Here is a 19,922-nt window from a genome sequence, read left to right as displayed (position 1 = left end):
GCGACGGACCCGTCCCCGCCGGTACCGTACCCCGGCGTTACACAGCGACGGACCCGTCCCCGCCGGTACCGTACCCCGGCGTTACACAGCGACGGACCCGTCCCCGCCGGTTCCGTACCCCGGCGTTACACAGCGACGGACCCGTCCCCGCCGGTACCGTACCCCGGCGTTACACAGCGACGGACCCGTCCCCGCCGGTTCCGTACCCCGGCGTTACACAGCGACGGACCCGTCCCCGCCGGTACCGTACCCCGGCGTTACACAGCGACGGACCCGTCCCCGCCGGTTCCGTACCCCGGCGTTACACAGCGACGGACCCGTCCCCGCCAGTACCGTACCCCGGCGTTACACAGCGACGGACCCGTCCCCGCCGGTTCCGTACCCCGGCGTTACACAGCGACGGACCCGTCCCCGCCGGTACCGTACCCCGGCGTTACACAGCGACGGACCCGTCCCCGCCGGTTCCATACCCCGGCGTTACACAGTGACGGACCTGTCCCCACCGGTACTGTACCCTGGTGTTATACAGTGGTGCTCTAAGACTATATGCGGGTTTACACAGGGACTGATTTGCACCTGCCCGAGCTGTGTTGTGGTGTTGAATGTGTGGACAATCTCGTACTACTAGTGATGTGTAGCACGGACCGTGCACCCCAGTGTCTGACAACACGGTGCAGCCCTGGGTGGGAGCAGGGACAGGGGAATGAGGGAGGTCACTCAGTGCATGGGAGGGAAGGGCAGGGATCGGGGGTGGGAGATGGAGGGATTGGGATGAGAGATTGAGACGGAGGTGGGGAGGGAGTGCAGGTGCTCAGGGGAGCGAAGGTGCGCAGGGAGGGAGGGAGTGGGAGGGACGGAGGGAGCCGGGGTGAGTGCGGGGGCCACGGGTGGAGGGAGTTACTGAGGCGGGGGACACACACTCATTCACCCCGCCAGCGGCAGAGCCGGCGCTCCCGGCTCCCAGTCGAAGTCCCGGAAGAGCTGTGGTTCTGGATCGGACTGATCTGCAGCTGGGTGACTGATCTCCAGAGGCAGCCCCTGCAGGAGCTGGGGCTCGAAGGACAGGCCGCGGAAGAAGCGGTGCTCGCTGAAGGCATCGAGACGATGCAGCCGGAGTCGGGGGTCAGCACACAGCAGCTGGGGGTGGGGAGAGAACACAGGAACGTCAGAAACAGGAGCAGGAGGCGGCCATCTGGCCCGTCGAGCCTGCTCTGCCATTCAATAAGATCATGGCTGATCTGGCCGTGGACTCAGATCCACCTACCTGCCTTTTCCCCAAAACCCTTAATTCCCCGACTATGCAAAAATCTATCTAACTGTGTCTTAAATATATTTAATGAGGTAGCCTCTGCTGCTTCCCTGGGCAGAGAATTCCACAGATTCACTACTCTCTGGGAAAAGCAGTTTCTCCTCATCTCCAACCTAAATCTACTCCCCCGAATCTTGAGGCTATGTCCCCTAGTTCTAGTCTCACCTACCAGTGGAAACAATCTTACTGCCTCTGTCTTATCTATCCCTTTCATAATTTTATATGTTTCTATAAGATCCCCTCTCATTCTACTGAATTCCAGTGAGTATAGTCCCAGGCGACTCAATTTCTCCTTGTAGGTTAACCCCTCATCTCCGGAATCAACCTGGTGAACCTCCTCTGCACCGCTTCCAAAGCCAGTATATCCTTCCTCAAGTTAGGAGACCAGAACTGCACGCAGTACTCCAGGTGCAGCCTCACCGATACCCTGTACAGTTGCAGCATAACCTCCCTGCTCTTAAATTCAATCCCTCGAACAATGAAGGCCAACCTTCCATTTGCCTTCTTGATAACCTGTTGCGCCTGCAAACCAACCTTTTGCCATTCACACACAAGCACTCCCGAGTCCCTCTGCACAACAGCATGCTGCAATCTTTCACCATTTAAATAATCTGATCTTCTAATTTTCCTTCCAGTGGATGACCTCACATTTACCAACATTGTACTCCATCTGCCAGACCCTTGCCCACTCACTTAACCTATCTATATCTCTCTGCAGACTCTCCGCATCCTCTGCACAATTTGCTTTTCCACTCAACTTAGTGTCATCAGCAAACTTAGATACGCTGCACTCGCTCCCCTCTTCCAAATCATTGATGTATATTGTGAACCGCTGAGGGCCCAGCCCTGACCCCTGCGGCACCCCGCTCTCCACTGATCGCCAACCAGAGAAACACCCATTTATATCTCAACTTTCTGCCTTCTATTGGTTAACCAATCCTCCATCCATGTTAATACATTACCCCAACTCCATGCATCCTTATCTTATGGATAAGTCTTTTATGCGGCACCTTGCGAACACCTTCTGGAAATCCAAATATTCAACATCCACCTGTTCCCCTCTATCCGCTGCGCTCATTATATCCTCAAAGAACTCCAGTAAGTTTGTCACAGGACCTGTCCTTCCTGAATCCATGCTGAGAGGGGGGAGGGACTGCAGTCAGACCCACTCCCACCACCACCCCTCCCTGGACCCATCCACCACTCTCCTCTGCCCACTCCCACCCTCTCCCATCCTCCCCCACCCACCCGTCCCCTCCCTCAGCTCCTCACCCACTCCACGAAACCGCACCTTCGCTGCCTCGGGAAAGCAGCCGGCATAATCAAAGACCTCACCCACCCCGGACATTCTCTCTTCTCCCCCCTCCCATCAAGCAGAAGACACAAAAGCCGGAAAGCACGTACCACCAGGCTCAAGGGCAGCTTTTACCCCACTGTTATCAGACTCTTGAACAGATCTCTTGTACAATAAGGATGAACTGTTGATCTCTCAGACTACCTCGTCGTGGCCCTTGCACCTTATTGTCTGCCTGCCTGCACTTTCTCTGTAACACTTTTTGTTTGTAGTCCTTTATGGAATGATCTGTCTGGACGGCACGCAAACAAAAGCTTTTCACTGTATCTCGGTACATGTGACAATAATAAACCGATTGACGAGGGTGACTGATGAAGGTAGAGCTGTGGGTGTTTAGTGCGGTATCTGACAAGGTCCCTCATGGGAGGTTCATCCAGAAGATTAAGATGCATGGGATCCACAGTGAATTGGCCATTTGGATTCAGAACTGGCCTGCCCGTAGAAGACAGAGGGCAGTGGTCGATGGGACTTATTCTGGCTGGAGATCTGTGACCAGTGGTGTTCTGCAGGGATCCGTACTGGGACCTCTGCTGGTTGTGATGTACATAAATGACCTGGATGAAAACGTGGATGGGTGGGTTAGTGGGTTTGCAGATGATAAGAAGATTGGTGGTGTTGTGGATAGCGCAGAAGACTGGCAAAGGATACAGCGGAATATAGATCAGTTGCAGATATGGGCAGAGAAGTGGCAGCTGGAGTTTAACCCGGGCAAGTGTGAGGTGTCGCACTTTGGGAGGTCAATGTAAAGGGACAGGACACAGTTAATGGCAGGACCCTGAACAGTGTTGATGTGCAGAGGAAACTTGGGGTGCAAGTCCATAGCTCCCTGAAGGTGGCCGCACAGATTGATAGGGTGGTAAAGAAGGCATCTTTATTAGTCGAGGAACCGAGTTCAAGAGTCGGGAAGCTACGTTGCAGCTTTATAAAACTCTAGTTGGGCTGCATCTGGAGTATTGCATTCAGTTCTGGTCGCCCCATTACAGGAAGGATGTGGAGGCTTTGGAGAGGGTGCAGAAGAGGTTCACCAGGATGCTGCCTGGATTAGAGGGCATGAGCTATAAGGAGAGGTTGGTCAAACTTGGATTGTTTCCTCTGGAGCGGCGGAGGCTGAGGGGAAACCTGGTAGATGTTTATAAGAGGCATAGAGTAGACAGCCAATATTTTTTCCCAGGTTTGAAATGTCTAATACCAGAGGGCATGCATTTAAGGTGAGGGGGGAATGTTTAAAGTTCACATCTGTATGGGGCAGGGTTTTTTTTACACAGAGAGTGATGGGTGCCTGGAATGCGCTGCCAGGGGTGGTGGTGGAGGCAGATACGATAGAGGCCTTCAAGAGGCTCTCAGATAGGCACATGGATGTGAGGGAGATGGCAGGATATGGACAGTGTGTCAGCAGAAGGGATTAGTTCAGTTGGGCATTTTATTACTGATGTGATTGGTTCAGCACCACATTGTGGGCCAAAGGGCCTGTTCCTGTGCTGTTCTATGTTCAATTACACACCCCAGGGGAGGGGTGCACTGATTCCAACCACCCCCAACGCCCGGCACAGATTGGTGAGCAGTTCCTGGTACAAACCCATTGGATCTACCTCCGGTCTCTGCTGTCCGGGCCCATGGGGAGAGTGGGAAGGGCTCCCTACTCCTGACCCCTTCACACCTGTGACCTGGCCTGCTGCCGTGACTAGTGCACACACCGGCGATGCCCCCCACTGTCGCATTGCCCAGCAGGAGATGAGACAGCGTGTGGGGAGAGTGGTGGGAGGAGAACTGGCCCATCAGGCCCCAACCACCTCCCCCCCTCACCTTCTGCTGCCCCGGTCAGTGACGGTAGGGACAGGGAGGGGTGTGGGTACAGACCCCGGTCAGTAACGGTGGGTAAAGGGAGGGTGTGAGTACAGACCCCGGTCAGTGACGGCAAGGACAGGGAGGGTGTGGGTACAGACCCCGGTCAGTGACGGCGAGGACAGGGAGGGTCTGGGTACAGACCCCGGTCAGTGACGGCGAGGACAGGGAGGGTGTGGGTACAGACCCCGGTCAGTGACGGTGGGGACAGGGAGGGGTGTGGGTACAGACCCCGGTCAGTGACGGCGGGGACAGGGAGGGTGTGAGTACAGACCCCGGTCAGTGACGGCAAGGACAGGGAGGGTGTGGGTACAGACCCCGGTCAGCGAAGGCGAGGACAGGCAGGGTGTGGGTACAGACCCCGGTCAGTGACGGTAGGGACAGGCAGGGTGTGGGTACAGACCCCGGTCAGTGACGGTAGGGACAGGGAGGGGTGTGAGTACAGACCCTGGTCAGTGACGGCGAGGACAGGGAGGGTGTGGGTACAGACCCCGGTCAGTGACGGCGAGGACAGGGAGGGTGTGGGTACAGACCCCAGTCAGTGACGGTAGGGACAGGGAGGGTGTGAGTACAGACCCCGGTCAGTGACGGCGAGGACAGGGAGGGTGTGGGTACAGACCCCGGTCAGTGACGGCGGGGACAGGGAGGGTGTGGGTACAGACCCCAGTCAGTGACGGCGGGGACAGGAAGGGTGTGAGTACAGACCCCAGTCAGTGACGGTAGGGACAGGGAGGGGTGTGGGTACAGACCCCGGTCAGTGACGGCGAGGACAGGGAGGGTGTGGGTACAGACCCCGGTCAGTGACGGCGAGGACAGGGAGGGTGTGAGTACAGACCCCGGTCAGTGACGGCGAGGACAGGGAGGGTGTGGGTACAGACCCCGGTCAGCGACGGCGAGGACAGGGTGGGTGTGGGTACAGACCCCGGTCAGTGACAGTAGGGACAGGGAGGGGTGTGAGTACAGACCCCGGTCAGTGACGGCGAGGACAGGGAGGGTGTGGGTACAGACCCCTGTCAGCGACAGTAGGGACAGGGAGGGTGTGAGTACAGACCCCGGTCAGCGACGACGAGGACAGGAAGGGTGTGGGTACAGACCCCGGTCAGTGACGGCGAGGACAGGGAGGGTGTGGGTACAGACCCCGGTCAGCGACGGTAGGGACAGGGAGGGGTGTGGGTACAGACCCCGGTCAGTGACGGCGAGGACAGGGAGGGTGTGGGTACAGACCCCGGTCAGTGACGGCGGGAACAGTGAGGGGTGTGAGTACAGACCCCGGTCAGTGACGGCGGGGACAGGGAGGGTGTGGGTACAGACCCCGGTCAGTGACGGCAAGGACAGGGAGGGTGTGGGTACAGACCCCGGTCAGTGACGGCGAGGACAGGGAGAGTGTGGGTACAGACCCCGGTCAGTGACGGCGAGGACAGGGAGGGTGTGGGTACAGACCCTGGTCAGTGACGGCGAGGACAGGGAGGGTGTGGGTACAGACCCCGGTCAGTGACGGCGAGGACAGGGAGGGTGTGGGTACAGACCCCGGTCAGTGACGGTAGGGACAGGGAGGGTGTGAGTACAGACCCCGGTCAGTGACGGTAGGGACAGGGAGGGTGTGGGTAAAGACCCCGGTCAGTGACGGCGAGGACAGGGAGGGTGTGGGTACAGACCCCGGTCAGTGATGGCGGGGACAGGGAGGGTGTGGGTACAGACCCCGGTCAGTGACGGCGAGGACAGGGAGGGTGTGGGTACAGACCCCGGTCAGTGACGGCGGGGACAGGGAGGGTGTGGGTACAGACCCCGGTCAGTGACGGCGGGGACAGGGAGGGTGTGGGTACAGACCCCGGTCAGTGACGGCGGGGACAGGGAAGGTGTGGGTACAGACCCCAGTCAGTGACGGCGGGGACAGGGAGGGTGTGGGTACAGACCCCGGTCAGTGACGGCGGGGACAGGGAGGGTGTGGGTACAGACCCCGGTCAGTGACGGCGGGTACAGGGAGGGTGTGAGTACAGACCCCGGTCAGTGACGGCAAGGACAGGGAGGGTGTGGGTACAGACCCCGGTCAGTGACGGTAGGGACAGGGAGGGGTGTGGGGACAGACCCCGGTCAGTGACGGCGAGGACAGGGAGGGTGTGGGTACAGACCCCGGTCAGAGACGGCGAGGACAGGGAGGGTGTGGGTACAGACCCCGGTCAGCGACAGTAGGGACAGGGAGGGTGTGAGTACAGACCCCGGTCAGCGACGACGAGGACAGGAAGGGTGTGGGTACAGACCCCGGTCAGTGACGGCGAGGACAGGGAGGGTGTGGGTACAGACCCCGGTCAGCGACGGTAGGGACAGGGAGTGGTGTGGGTACAGACCCCGGTCAGTGACGGCGAGGACAGGGAGGGTGTGGGTACAGACCCCGGTCAGTGACGGCGGGGACAGGGAGGGGTGTGAGTACAGACCCCGGTCAGTGACGGCGGGGACAGGGAGGGTGTGGGTACAGACCCCGGTCAGTGACGGCAAGGACAGGGAGGGTGTGGGTACAGACCCCGGTCAGTGACGGTAGGGACAGGGAGGGGTGTGGGTACAGACCCCGGTCAGTGACGGTAGGGACAGGGAGGGTGTGGGTAAAGACCCCGGTCAGTGACGGCGAGGACAGGGAGGGTGTGGGTACAGACCCCGGTCAGTGACGGCGGGGACAGGGAGGGTGTGGGTACAGACCCCGGTCAGTGACGGCGGGGACAGGGAGGGTGTGGGTACAGACTCCGGTCAGTGACGGCGGGGACAGGGAGGGTGTGGGTACAGACCCCGGTCAGTGACGGCGGGGACAGGGAGGGTGTGGGTACAGACCCCGGTCAGTGACGGCGGGGACAGGGAGGGTGTGGGTACAGACCCCGGTCAGTGACGGCGGGTACAGGGAGGGTGTGAGTACAGACCCCGGTCAGTGACGGCAAGGACAGGGAGGGTGTGGGTACAGACCCCGGTCAGTGACGGTAGGGACAGGGAGGGGTGTGGGGACAGACCCCGGTCAGTGACGGCGAGGACAGGGAGGGTGTGGGTACAGACCCCGGTCAGAGACGGCGAGGACAGGGAGGGTGTGGGTACAGACCCCGGTCAGTGACGGCGGGTACAGGGAGGGTGTGAGTACAGACCCCGGTCAGTGACGGCAAGGACAGGGAGGGTGTGGGTACAGACCCCGGTCAGTGACGGCGGGTACAGGGAGGGTGTGAGTACAGACCCCGGTCAGTGATGGCAAGGACAGGGAGGGTGTGGGTACAGACCCCGGTCAGTGACGGTAGGGACAGGGAGGGGTGTGGGTACAGACCCCGGTCAGTGACGGCGAGGACAGGGAGGGTGTGGGTACAGACCCCGGTCAGAGACGGCGAGGACAGGGAGGGTGTGGGTACAGACCCCGGTCAGTGACGGCGGGTACAGGGAGGGTGTGAGTACAGACCCCGGTCAGTGACGGCAAGGACAGGGAGGGTGTGGGTACAGACCCCGGTCAGCGACAGTAGGGACAGGGAGGGTGTGAGTACAGACCCCGGTCAGCGACGACGAGGACAGGGAGGGTGTGGGTACAGACCCCGGTCAGTGACGGCGAGGACAGGGAGGGTGTGGGTACAGACCCCGGTCAGCGACGGTAGGGACAGGGAGGGGTGTGGGTACAGACCCCGGTCAGTGATGGCGAGGACAGGGAGGGTGTGGGTACAGACCCCGGTCAGTGACGGCGGGGACAGGGAGGGGTGTGAGTACAGACCCCGGTCAGCGACGACGAGGACAGGAAGGGTGTGGGTACAGACCCCGGTCAGTGACGGCGAGGACAGGGAGGGTGTGGGTACAGAGCCCGGTCAGCGACGGTAGGGACAGGGAGGGGTGTGGGTACAGACCCCGGTCAGTGACGGCGAGGACAGGGAGGGTGTGGGTACAGACCCCGGTCAGTGACGGCGGGGACAGGGAGGGGTGTGAGTACAGACCCCGGTCAGTGACGGCGGGGACAGGGAGGGTGTGGGTACAGACCCCGGTCAGTGACGGCGAGGACAGGGAGGGTGTGGGTACAGACCCCGGTCAGTGACGGCGAGGACAGGGAGGGTGTGGGTACAGACCCCGGTCAGTGACGGCGAGGACAGGGAGGGTGTGGGTACAGACCCCGGTCAGTGACGGCGAGGACAGGGAGGGTGTGGGTACAGACCCCGGTCAGTGACGGCGAGGACAGGGAGGGTGTGGGTACAGACCCCGGTCAGTGACGGTAGGGACAGGGAGGGTGTGAGTACAGACCCCGGTCAGTGACGGTAGGGACAGGGAGGGTGTGGGTACAGACCCCGGTCAGTGACGGCGAGGACAGGGAGGGTGTGGGTACAGACCCCGGTCAGTGACGGCGGGGACAGGGAGGGTGTGGGTACAGACCCCGGTCAGTGACGGTGGGGACAGGGAGGGTGTGGGTAAAGACCCCGGTCAGTGACGGCGAGGACAGGGAGGGTGTGGGTACAGACCCCGGTCAGCGACGACGAGGACAGGGAGGGTGTGGGTACAGACCCCGGTCAGTGACGGCGAGGACAGGGAGGGTGTGGGTACAGACCCCGGTCAGCGACGGTAGGGACAGGGAGGGGTGTGGGTACAGACCCCGGTCAGTGACGGCGAGGACAGGGAGGGTGTGGGTACAGACCCCGGTCAGTGACGGCGGGGACAGGGAGGGGTGTGAGTACAGACCCCGGTCAGTGACGGCAAGGACAGGGAGGGTGTGGGTACAGACCCCAGTCAGTGACGGCAGGGACAGGGAGGGGTGTGGGGACAGACCCCGGTCAGTGACGGCGAGGACAGGGAGGGTGTGGGTACAGACCCCGGTCAGAGACGGCGAGGACAGGGAGGGTGTGGGTACAGACCCCGGTCAGTGACGGCGGGTACAGGGAGGGTGTGAGTACAGACCCCGGTCAGTGACGGCAAGGACAGGGAGGGTGTGGGTACAGACCCCGGTCAGTGACGGCGGGTACAGGGAGGGTGTGAGTACAGACCCCGGTCAGTGACGGCAAGGACAGGGAGGGTGTGGGTACAGACCCCGGTCAGTGACGGTAGGGACAGGGAGGGGTGTGGGTACAGACCCCGGTCAGTGACGGCGAGGACAGGGAGGGTGTGGGTACAGACCCCGGTCAGAGACGGCGAGGACAGGGAGGGTGTGGGTACAGACCCCGGTCAGTGACGGCGGGTACAGGGAGGGTGTGAGTACAGACCCCGGTCAGTGACGGCAAGGACAGGGAGGGTGTGGGTACAGACCCCGGTCAGCGACAGTACTTACAGGGAGGGGTGTGAGTACAGACCCCGGTCAGTGACGGCGAGGACAGGGAGGGTGTGGGTACAGACCCCGGTCAGCGACAGTAGGGACAGGGAGGGTGTGAGTACAGACCCCGGTCAGCGACGACGAGGACAGGGAGGGTGTGGGTACAGACCCCGGTCAGTGACGGCGAGGACAGGGAGGGTGTGGGTACAGACCCCGGTCAGCGACGGTAGGGACAGGGAGGGGTGTGGGTACAGACCCCGGTCAGTGACGGCGAGGACAGGGAGGGTGTGGGTACAGACCCCAGTCAGTGACGGCCGGGACAGGGAGGGGTGTGAGTACAGACCCCGGTCAGTGACGGCGGGGACAGGGAGGGTGTGGGTACAGACCCCGGTCAGTGACGGCGGGTACAGGGAGGGTGTGAGTACAGACCTCGGTCAGTGACGGCAAGGACAGGGAGGGTGTGGGTACAGACCCCGGTCAGTGACGGTCGGGACAGGGCGGGGTGTGGGTACAGACCCCGGTCAGTGACGGCGAGGACAGGGAGGGTGTGGGTACAGACCCCGGTCAGTGACGGCGGGGACAGGGAGGGGTGTGGGTACAGACCCCGGTCAGTGACGGCGGGTACAGGGAGGGTGTGAGTACAGACCCCGGTCAGTGACGGCAAGGACAGGGAGGGTGTGGGTACAGACCCCGGTCAGCGACAGTAGGGACAGGGAGGGGTGTGGGTACAGACCCCGGTCAGTGACGGCGAGGACAGGGAGGGGTGTGAGTACAGACCCCGGTCAGTGACGGCGGGGACAGGGAGGGTGTGGGTACAGACCCCGGTCAGTGACGGCGGGTACAGGGAGGGTGTGGGTACAGACCCCGGACGGGCAGAGAGGGTACCTCGGCGAGGAGGAAGGCGAGATCCTGACTGACGGAGGTCAGCGGAGAAACGGGGGCTTCCTGCAAGCTCCTCAGCATCGAGGTGTGGTCACACTGGGGGTCCACTGGAAACTGGGGGGGGGGGGGGGAGGGGGGGGTGAATAGAGAGGGACGGGGAGCAGGGTGAAAAGACGGGGGAGTGGGGGGGAGAGAGAGCGGGGAGTGGGGGGGGAAGAGAGGGGTGTGGCAGAGAGAGGAGAGAGACCACACATTAGAACAGTGACACAAACATTTCTGAAGCTGGTTTCTCTGCCCCTGCAGGGAGGAGGTTTCCTGCCCCTACCCACGGGCCCGTGTACAGCAGACACCATCCCTCGTGGGGGAGACCATGGCTGTACACGAGCCCGGGTGTGGGCTCGCTGGGGGTTGTTCCCTCGTGTATTCCGATCTCCCTGCAGCACCGCCACCCTTCCTGCAGCGTGCCTCCACTGACCGCACCGGCCGAGCAGCCAAGCTGGGGGGGGGCTGGAGAATTCTTCTCTGGGGGAGCGGGATCCACTGGGAGCACAGACACACGGCCGTCTGAGAGACGCTGGGCTGCCTGTGTCACTGATCCTGTGACGTCCTGTGACCACAACCCTGCAATGTGCCCACATCAGCCAATCTCCTCTCGCCTTCTGCAGAGCACCCCCCCACCCCCTCCAGAGTGAGGGGGAGATCCCCTGGCGTATTGTGACTCAGGACCCGAGCTGCACACACTTTCACCGCCCCTCTCCCCGCTGTGGGGAGAGGAAGGACAGTGTGTCCACACACACACACACTGGGACACAGTGCGGAGAGATGTGTGTGGATCACAGACAGCCCACCTGTGAAGAGCATCTTCAAAGAGTGTTAGCCAGATGCGAGGGGGATTCCAGGGGCCAGGCTGTTACTGGCAGAGTGTCAGGCAGGGACGGGGTAACCCAGGAGCAGAGAGGTGGTTCTCCTCACCTCCCCATCCACCCCGACCCCTGGTGTCACAGCCCACGGGCAGACCCACTGCGCCCCCCCCCCCCCCCCCCCCCCCCCCCAATCATTACCTTGCCGGCAACCAGAGCGTAGAGAAGGACTCCCAGGGACCACCAGTCAGCCGAGTGATTGTAGGGGCTGCCCCTCAACACTTCAGGAGCTGTGAACATAACCAGGTCACACATGAGGAGAATGCTGAGCGGGGGTGAGCTGCAGTGATAGGAGGCAGCAGCGGGTGCAGTGCCGAGCCCTTACCATCCCGTCGGTGCCCACGCGCTGTGTCCCGGTGTCCACCCAACCCCATCCCAGTCCCTCAACATCTCACAGCAAAGCAGCCCAGTCCCTCAACCGTTCCCCGCACCCCCACCTCCCCGAGCTCACCCATGTACTGAACGGTTCCACAGATGGTGAGCGCCCTCTCTCCCCGCCACAGTCTGCGCGACAACCCGAAGTCCGTCAACATGAGGTGGCCTGAGAGAGGGGAGAATACTCAGTAATTCAGTAAAACAGAACCTGGGAAGGGGCGTTGTAGATTTTATGGCGTTGTTCTGTAGAGCAGGAAGCTGGGTCAATAGATCTGTGATGTTGGCAGGACACACTGAGACAGCAGTTAGCAAGGCGCACGGGATCTTGGGCTTCGTAAACAGAGGCACTGAGTACAAAGGCAAGAAAGTTTTGCGGAACTTTTATGAAGCTCTGGTGAGGCAACGACTGGAGTTTTGCATCGAGGTCTGGTCACCGCGTGCCAGGAAGTGAGCGGGGCCCCGGGAGAGAGTGCGGGAGATTTACTTGGATGTTCCAGGGGTGAGGGCTTCAGCTGCAAGGTTAGGCTGGGGACGCTGAGTTGCTCTCCTTGGACCAAGCACGGCTGAGGGGAGAATTGATCGAGGTGCACAGATCCTGATTACGGGTGAAGCTGGTACGAGGACTGGGGGCACAGTATTGCGGCCGTGGGTGGAGATACAGGGGGTGGGGGAAGAACGTCCATGCACAGCGGGGGGTAATGCCCTGAAACTGACTGCCCACCAGTGGGGTGGAAGTGAAGACGGTCAGTGACACCGAAAGGATGTTAGATCAGCGCGGGAGGGGAGTGAACCTGCAGGGGTGGGGGGGCAATGGGACCAAGTGGGTCACTCTGCAGAGAGCTAGCATGGACTCGATGGGCCGAGCAGCCTGCTGCTGTTCAGGAACTTGAACACAATCGGCAGGTTTCCCTCTCACCTCGTTCCGTCAGAAGAACGTTTTCCATCTGCAAGAGTGAAAGGTCAGGTTTCAACAGGTGATCTGACAGGTGTCAAACTGCACAACGTGGCCAGAGGCAGGTCACTGCCTGTAGAAACAGCTCGTTCTCGGGACCCTGACCCCACCGCGCACTCCACCTCGCCCCCACCCACTGCCTCCACCCCATCCACAGACCCTCACCTCAAGGTGGCCCAGTTTACCACCTCTGCTGCTGCTCCGCCGTCCCAGGCCGATCCTTGGTCCTACCACCTTGTCCCCGATACCAGTGTTGGTCATAGCCGTGAACAAACCAGGACTGTGTACAGAGAGGACTCGTGGAACTCTGGCCTTCCACAATCCACCCTGGCTCCAACCCCCCAACAGGGCAACACCTCAGCATCTACCTGCCCAGTCCCCATGACGTCACCACTGCACCCTGGGGGTATCAGCTGGCAGCCGATCCTCTGCGCCGTTCAGTGGTCACCCTGCAGACCAGCCCCCAGACCACCCACCCGGGAGCGATGGGGCACGGTGCAGAGTGGAGTGAAGTTTCTTCCTACCTTCACGTCCCGGTGAATGACTCCAAAATCATGAAGGAAACCTGAGGAGTCAAAGACAACCGGTGTTCCCATTAACGTGTCCCAACCAAAGTACTTCACTCATACAGTCACTGTTACACCCTGCACACAGCAAGATCCCACAAACCGCAATGGGATAAGACTGAGATAATCCTTTCTAGTAGTGTTGGTTTAGAGAGAACTATTGGTCCCTGGACACTGGGGAGAGGTCTCCTGCTCATCTACCAGTCAGTCTTGGAGGGTTTTACTCCACCTGACTGGGCAGGTAGGCTTCAGATTAACATCACTTCCAAAGGCAACTCTGCCCAGTGTATCCTTCACACTGCCCCCTTTTTTTTAAATTTAACAGTTAGTTTGCCTTTATTGCAAAGGGGCAGTGCAGAGAAAGGACAGCTGGGAGTCTTCCCCCGATAATCAGACAGTCCGTGTGATGAAACACCAGCGCCGTCCCTCCCACAGCGCTCGGAATACAGACTCCAACACCTGGCAAAACAGAGTCCTTGCAAGAAGAAAACTGCTCCAGCCCACCGCTCCAGATGAAACCCACACTCCCCCACCACCCAACATGCTCCACAACTGCACCTTTGGATTTACACAATCCCATTATCAGCTCAATGGGAGAGCGCACTCAGTACCACTGCTCCCACAGGGCAACACTCCCTCAGTACTGCCCCCCTCACATACTCACCAATGGCAGAGCCCAGCTCAGCTGCAAACACTCGCACTCTGCTCTCGGCTAGTGGCTTGCTGGCAGTCCAGAGCCTCGAGAGGTCGCCGGCACAGTGGTAGTCACACACTACAGGGGGGATCAGAGAAAGAGGGCCGTCACTGTGGGAATCACACACTACAGGGGGAATCAGAGCCAGAGGGCCATCACTGTGGGAATCACACACTACAGCGGGGATCAGAGCCAGAGGGCCGTCACTGTGGGAATCACACACTACCGAGGGGGGGATCAGAGCCAGGGGGCCGTCACTGTGGGAATCACACACTACAGCGGGGATCAGAGCCAGAGGGCCGTCACTGTGGGAATCACACACTACCGGGGGGGGATCAGAGCCAGAGGGCCGTCACTGTGGGAATCACACACTACCGGGGAGGGATCAGAGCCAGGGGGCCGTCACTGTGGGAATCACACACTACAGCGGGGATCAGAGCCAGAGGGCCGTCACTGTGGGAATCACACACTACGGGGGGGGGAATCAGAGCGAGAGGGCCGTCACTGCAGGAGGGGGCAGGGTCACGCTGAGATCCAACGCTTCAGGGGAGGTCCAGCCTGAAATCTCACAGTCCCCCACCTCAGCCACCCAGCAGAGTGCAGCCTGAATCAGCAGAGTCAGGGCCTGAAGCCAAACCCACCCCGGCAGATACCCCGAGCCAAGGAAAGTCTGTGGGCAGCTGGACCCGTGAACATCCAGCACACACACGGAGCGACCCTGGACACGGAGCGATCATGGAACGATGCAGTCCCACTCCCCACTCCTTCCTCACATCCAGACCCATTTGTCTCATCCACTCTCCCGGTTCCCGTCCCAGTTACTGCACCGTCTTTCCCCTCCCCACAGGCAGCAGACCCGGTGTAAACCGCAACCGCTTTCCCCACCTCCCCCTGCATCTGCTGGTTCCCCCCCCGAGCCCGACCCTGGGTCAGACAGGCTTCCCCCCGAGCCCGACCCTGGGTCAGACAGGCTTCCCCCCGAGCCCGACCCTGGGTCAGACAGGCTTCCCCGCTCTATCCTGGCCCGGGCTGCCTGCAGGCACCACTCTGCAGCCCCTACCACTCTACTCATTCTCCAGTGTGTCCACGAGACTCCTCCCTGCATCCAATCCAGGGAATGCCCTCTGCTCCTGATCCAAGGAGGTATTTCTGCTATCGTCCCCTCCCCACCCTCAGCATCCCCGCCAGCTTGCTGTACCCCGTTTTGTCAGTGGGCTATTCAACCATGGGGGGCTGTACAGATGGACTCTCTACCCTCCACAGTGGGGAGAAGAGGTGTAGGGGGATGGTGCCCACTGGGCACACAGCTGATCCCTGCTCCATTTCCCTCCCTACCCCTCTCACCACCAGACACAGGACAGGGCTCGAGGCAGAGTCCCTGCTGGGTTGTACATCTCTGCCCTCACTTGTCCGGGGGTGATGGGTTGAGTGGACATCCCCCTGCGGTGATGAGAGGAGGCCAATATTGAACAGAAGGTTCCACCTCCTGTGGCCCGAGGCCTGGGAACAGGCTGGGTCAGGGCAATCGGACACCGGGGAGTTGCTCAGTGCCCAGGACCCTGCCTATGGAGATGGGGAGGAAGGTGGGGCCATTCTCCACCAGGTGGAACAGTCCCAGAGCCACGTCCCTCTCTGCTTTGGCCCCCTCCTGTTTCACTCTAACCCTCGGCAGGAGCCCCAGGCCATGCCCTGCAGAGGGTGGGCTGCAGTGGAGCAGCAAGGGCCGGGACCCTGCACACATACACGCACTAGTGTTTGACCCACGCACTCGTGTGCACGGCTCCACCCTTCTCACTGCGGTGGGTGCAAGGAGCCCCAGTTCTTGCCTGTGACCACGACACAGTCCTCTGGTCACAAGGACAACAGGAGCAGGAGTAGGCCACTCGGCCCCTCAAACCTGCCCCACCATTCCATATGACCATGGCTGATCTACACTGGCCTCGCTCCTCTTCTGTGCCAGCTCCCCCATAACCACTAATTCCTCCATCTTTCAGATATTTATCTCCACCTTAAATATATCGAATGATCCGGCCTCCACCGCCCTCGGGGGCAGAGAATTCCAGAGATTTACTCCCCTCAGGAACCAGAACATTCTACACACCTCAGTTTTAAACGACCAACCTTTTAGTTTACAGTGATGACCCCTTATTCATGAGTCTCCCATTAGTGGAAACATCTCAACATCTACCCTGAGAAGCCCCCTTAGGTCACCCTTCATTCTTCTAAACTCCAAGGAGTACAGACCCAAACTGTCGAGCTTCTCTAGACAGGACAATGCTCCCATCCCAGGTATTACACCAGGGAATCTGCTTTGGACTGGCTCCAATGTGAAGATATCTTTTGTTTTAGGTGAGGGGACCAACAATGTGCGCAGTGCTCTGGGTGTGGCCTCACCTACACCCTGTACACCTGGAGCACAACCTCCCTGGTTGTAAACTCCAACCCCTTCACAATAAAGGACAACGTGCCGTTTGCCTTCTTACCCACCTGTTGGACCCGCCTGCTCGCTTTGTGTGACTCGTACACTAGATCACCGTGATCTCTCCGAACTTCGCTCGTTCTGCAGTGTCTCTCCACGTAGAGAACAGATGATCACTGATCTCAAATCACTGGAAACAGCCAGGTGCCACTAACGATATCGACCCCTCAGAATTTAACTCCTTTACTAAATCTCCCCTTAACTTTCTGTGTTCCCACCTTATCTCAAACTTGCACAAGGGGACATTCGGCCCTTTAACCTCATGCTCGCTCCTTGAGGAACCATCCAATTAATCGCACTCCCTGCTTTCTCTCCTCCCTACCGTGCAGAAGATTAACTCGGCTCATATTTGTTTACGGTTTAACCTGCTTCCAGTACAGGCTCCAGCAAGTGACCACACTGACGCCCAGCTGAAGCCCCTCTGTTGGGTGAACCTTCCTGCAGCCTCACCTGGGTTTTAAATACCAAAGCACTCAAGTCTGACAGTTTGCTCTGCTCAGTTGCTCCCTTTGCTGGTTCTGCTTCAGCAGACCAGAGCGATCTCACGTAATCCACCAGAGGGAACTAAGGAGCTAGGAGCAGGAAAGGCTAGTCTAGGGGCTGGTAACCGGAACACACACACACAGCACCACAAAACCACACCGGTGCCGAGAGCCCTCTGGCACGCCTGTGAACTCACTAATGAAGAGCAGCCGTGAAGTCTGCCAACATTCCCGCAATCCCTGCACGAAGGGATGGAGGACCTGCTTCTGAGGAGGAGAACGAGAAGAAGAAAGCACTTCCAGAAGCTGCTCCCGAGGCACGGGGGTGGGGGTGGGAGGGGGGAATATCGGGGGAAAACACCGGGCTAAAGAGTCAGCAGGAACGATGGGAGGGGGTTGGTGCAGATTGTAACCGGGTTCACAGGTGCAGCAGGTTCACCCACCGACTAGCCCCCCACCCAGCTCCCAGCAGATCTGTAGCTCACCTCCTACCCTGCTTTGGCTCCACGTGTCACAAAACTCTGACCAACCAGAGGCTGCCCCCAGCACCCCCAGCCCGCTGCTGGAGAGCTCCAGATTCCTGCGCCGCCCGGGAAAAGCCTCATCCTGATTTCTCTTCATGTCAGAAGTAACGTCACCACCCCAGCAGCCTGGTCCCAACACTCCCTCCACAGCTCACCACTTCTAGCAACTGAATTCTTTTACAGGGAACCCCTCGGTAAAGGGATTTTCGGCTCATCGTGTCAGGGTTGGCAGAGGAATCCAACCTGTCCCACAGCCCCCAGTCCCAGACACCTCAAACATTCCCCCTTTACCCCGGATGGGAATTGGGCCTCTATTGACTTGAGACTGAAGGATGATGGGCCAGATAACAAACTGGCTTTCTGATTGGCCACAGGGAAAACATGACATCAGAAGGACAGACACGTAGCGACCAATGGCAGGATGGATGGAGGTCATGTGGTGACACCTCCTGGGAAGGTCCCAGCCAGGGAGGGCAGCCCTCCTCCTGCCCCGAGGCAGAGCTCGACGCCTCACACCGCAGCCTCTTCCCTATGGCCCATTCCAGCAACGGGACATCGATTAGGTTCAAGGTCACTGCCTCAAGCCCAGGGCAGACAGCAACATTTTGCCTCAAGAAAGACGTCAAATTCAAGAGAGTGACAGTTCTTCCTTTGAAAAAACAAACCCATTTCACTCCTTGGCAGAGGAGCGACACAGAATAGCAACTAATGGAGTTTACTTGAGCCAGCAGTTTGTTTCTAAGGAGGTCTGGTTTTAGAAACAGGAATTAGGGTTATGAGGATGGATCCCAACTAAACATCACGGCCAAGGGTAAATAATCCAAGAACAGAGCTGTGCTGCTGTATAATAAGGAAGAGGTAAATGTTGGTCCTTTAGAGGATGGGACAGGGGAATTAATTATGGGAAACTGAGAAAGGACACAGATTCTAGATAATTATTTTGGATCTGTCTTCATAGTTGATGACACAAAAAACGCCACAACTAATGCTGTACAACTATGTGACTCTAAGAGGCGATAGGGAGGGGGAGATTAAAACAATCACAGGAGAAAAAGAACATTACAAACTAATAGAGCTAAAGGTCAACTGTCCCCTGGATGCGTTGGTCTGCATCCCAGGGTCCTAAAGGGAGTGGCTGCAGAATAGTGGATGCACTGGTTGTAATCTGCCAGAACTCGCTGGATTCTGGAGAAGTCCCAGAGAACTGGAAAACTGCAGGTGACCTGACCATTCAAGAAAGAGGGGTCAGAAAGCAGGAAAGTGTAGGTTGTTACCTATCATCATTCATTGGGAAAATGCTGGAATCCATTATCGAGAAGGATATTTAAAAAATCCTATGACAATCGATGTGGTTTTAGGAAGGGAAACGGCGTTTGACAAATTTGCGGGAGTCATTTGAGGACGCAACAAACAGGGTGGATAAAGGGGAAGCAGTAGATGGGATGTATTTAGACTTGCAGAAGACGTACAACGTGCCACAAAAAGGATTACTGTATAACAGCAGATAGAGTCATACAGTGAGGAAAGACCATTCGGCCCACCACATCCATGCTGACCAGTGGGCACCTATCTGTATTAATCCCACCTTCCAGCACTTTGGTTCCTTGCCTTCCATGCCTTGGTGGTTCAGACGGGATTGGGGTAATATATTGGCATGAACAGAGGACTGGCTAACCAATGGTTGTGAAGACAAACAGCGCTTTCAGGGGGATATAGATAGGGAAGGTGAAGGGGCAAGGTGCTGGAGTATAACGTGGAAAAATGTGAGGTTCTCCACTTTGGAAGAAAGAAGAAAAATTTAAATAATTATTTAAATAGAGCGAGACTACAAACTGCTGCAGTACAGAGGGATCTGGGTCCTGGTACATAAAACACAAAGAGTTAGCACGCAGGAAAGGAAGTACAGGTGACCCCTGTGTTACGTGGGGGGGTTGCATTCCTAGAACACGGTCCACGTCACAGTTTTCTGGAGCGTGAAGCCGTGCCAAGAAATGAGAGTTGAAAAAAAGTGTTTTCTTATTTACTTTTTTTTTCCACATAAATTCTACAAGAGCGAATTTTATTCCATATCTTAAATTTGTGAGTAGTCATTTGTGAATTCTGTAAGAGCAAATTTCCGTTACCAGAACAGCTGCAACACAAGGGTCGCCGTAATTAGGAGGGCTATGGAATGGTGGTTTTTATTGGAGCATGAAAGTAAGAAAGCTTGATGAACTTTACAGGGCTCTGTTGAGACCATGCTTGGAGTGCTGAGTACAGTGTTGGTCTCTGTATTTAGAGAAGGATGTGCCTGCGTTGGAG

The 19,922-nt window shown here is 58.6% G+C and overlaps 1 protein-coding gene across 6 annotated transcripts in view; it reads right to left on the bottom strand.

The window, feature by feature from the left end:
- Window positions 1-924: 924 nt before the first annotated feature.
- Window positions 925-19,922, bottom strand: part of LOC127581462 (ribosomal protein S6 kinase-related protein-like) — a 35,345-nt gene continuing 16,347 nt past the window's right edge. For 5 of the 6 annotated variants that reach the window (XM_052035917.1, XM_052035913.1, XM_052035912.1 and 2 more), the window contains 8 exons: window positions 17,295-17,364; window positions 14,107-14,214; window positions 13,401-13,441; window positions 12,841-12,868; window positions 12,001-12,090; window positions 11,691-11,779; window positions 10,633-10,743; window positions 925-1,137 (listed from right to left, as the gene is read on the bottom strand). In XM_052035917.1, the coding sequence (XP_051891877.1) occupies window positions 925-1,137; window positions 10,633-10,743; window positions 11,691-11,779; window positions 12,001-12,090; window positions 12,841-12,868; window positions 13,401-13,441; window positions 14,107-14,214; window positions 17,295-17,364 (750 nt within the window). The remainder of the gene's footprint in view (window positions 1,138-10,632; window positions 10,744-11,690; window positions 11,780-12,000; window positions 12,091-12,840; window positions 12,869-13,400; window positions 13,442-14,106; window positions 14,215-17,294; window positions 17,365-19,922) is intronic. The other variant, XM_052035915.1, reaches the window with a different exon arrangement.

Source organism: Pristis pectinata, chromosome 21 (genome assembly GCF_009764475.1).
Source record: "Pristis pectinata isolate sPriPec2 chromosome 21, sPriPec2.1.pri, whole genome shotgun sequence".
Lineage (NCBI taxonomy): Eukaryota > Metazoa > Chordata > Chondrichthyes > Rhinopristiformes > Pristidae > Pristis > Pristis pectinata.
The sequence above is the reverse complement of the archived record's forward strand: the minus strand, read 5'-3'. Positions and strand labels throughout refer to the sequence as shown.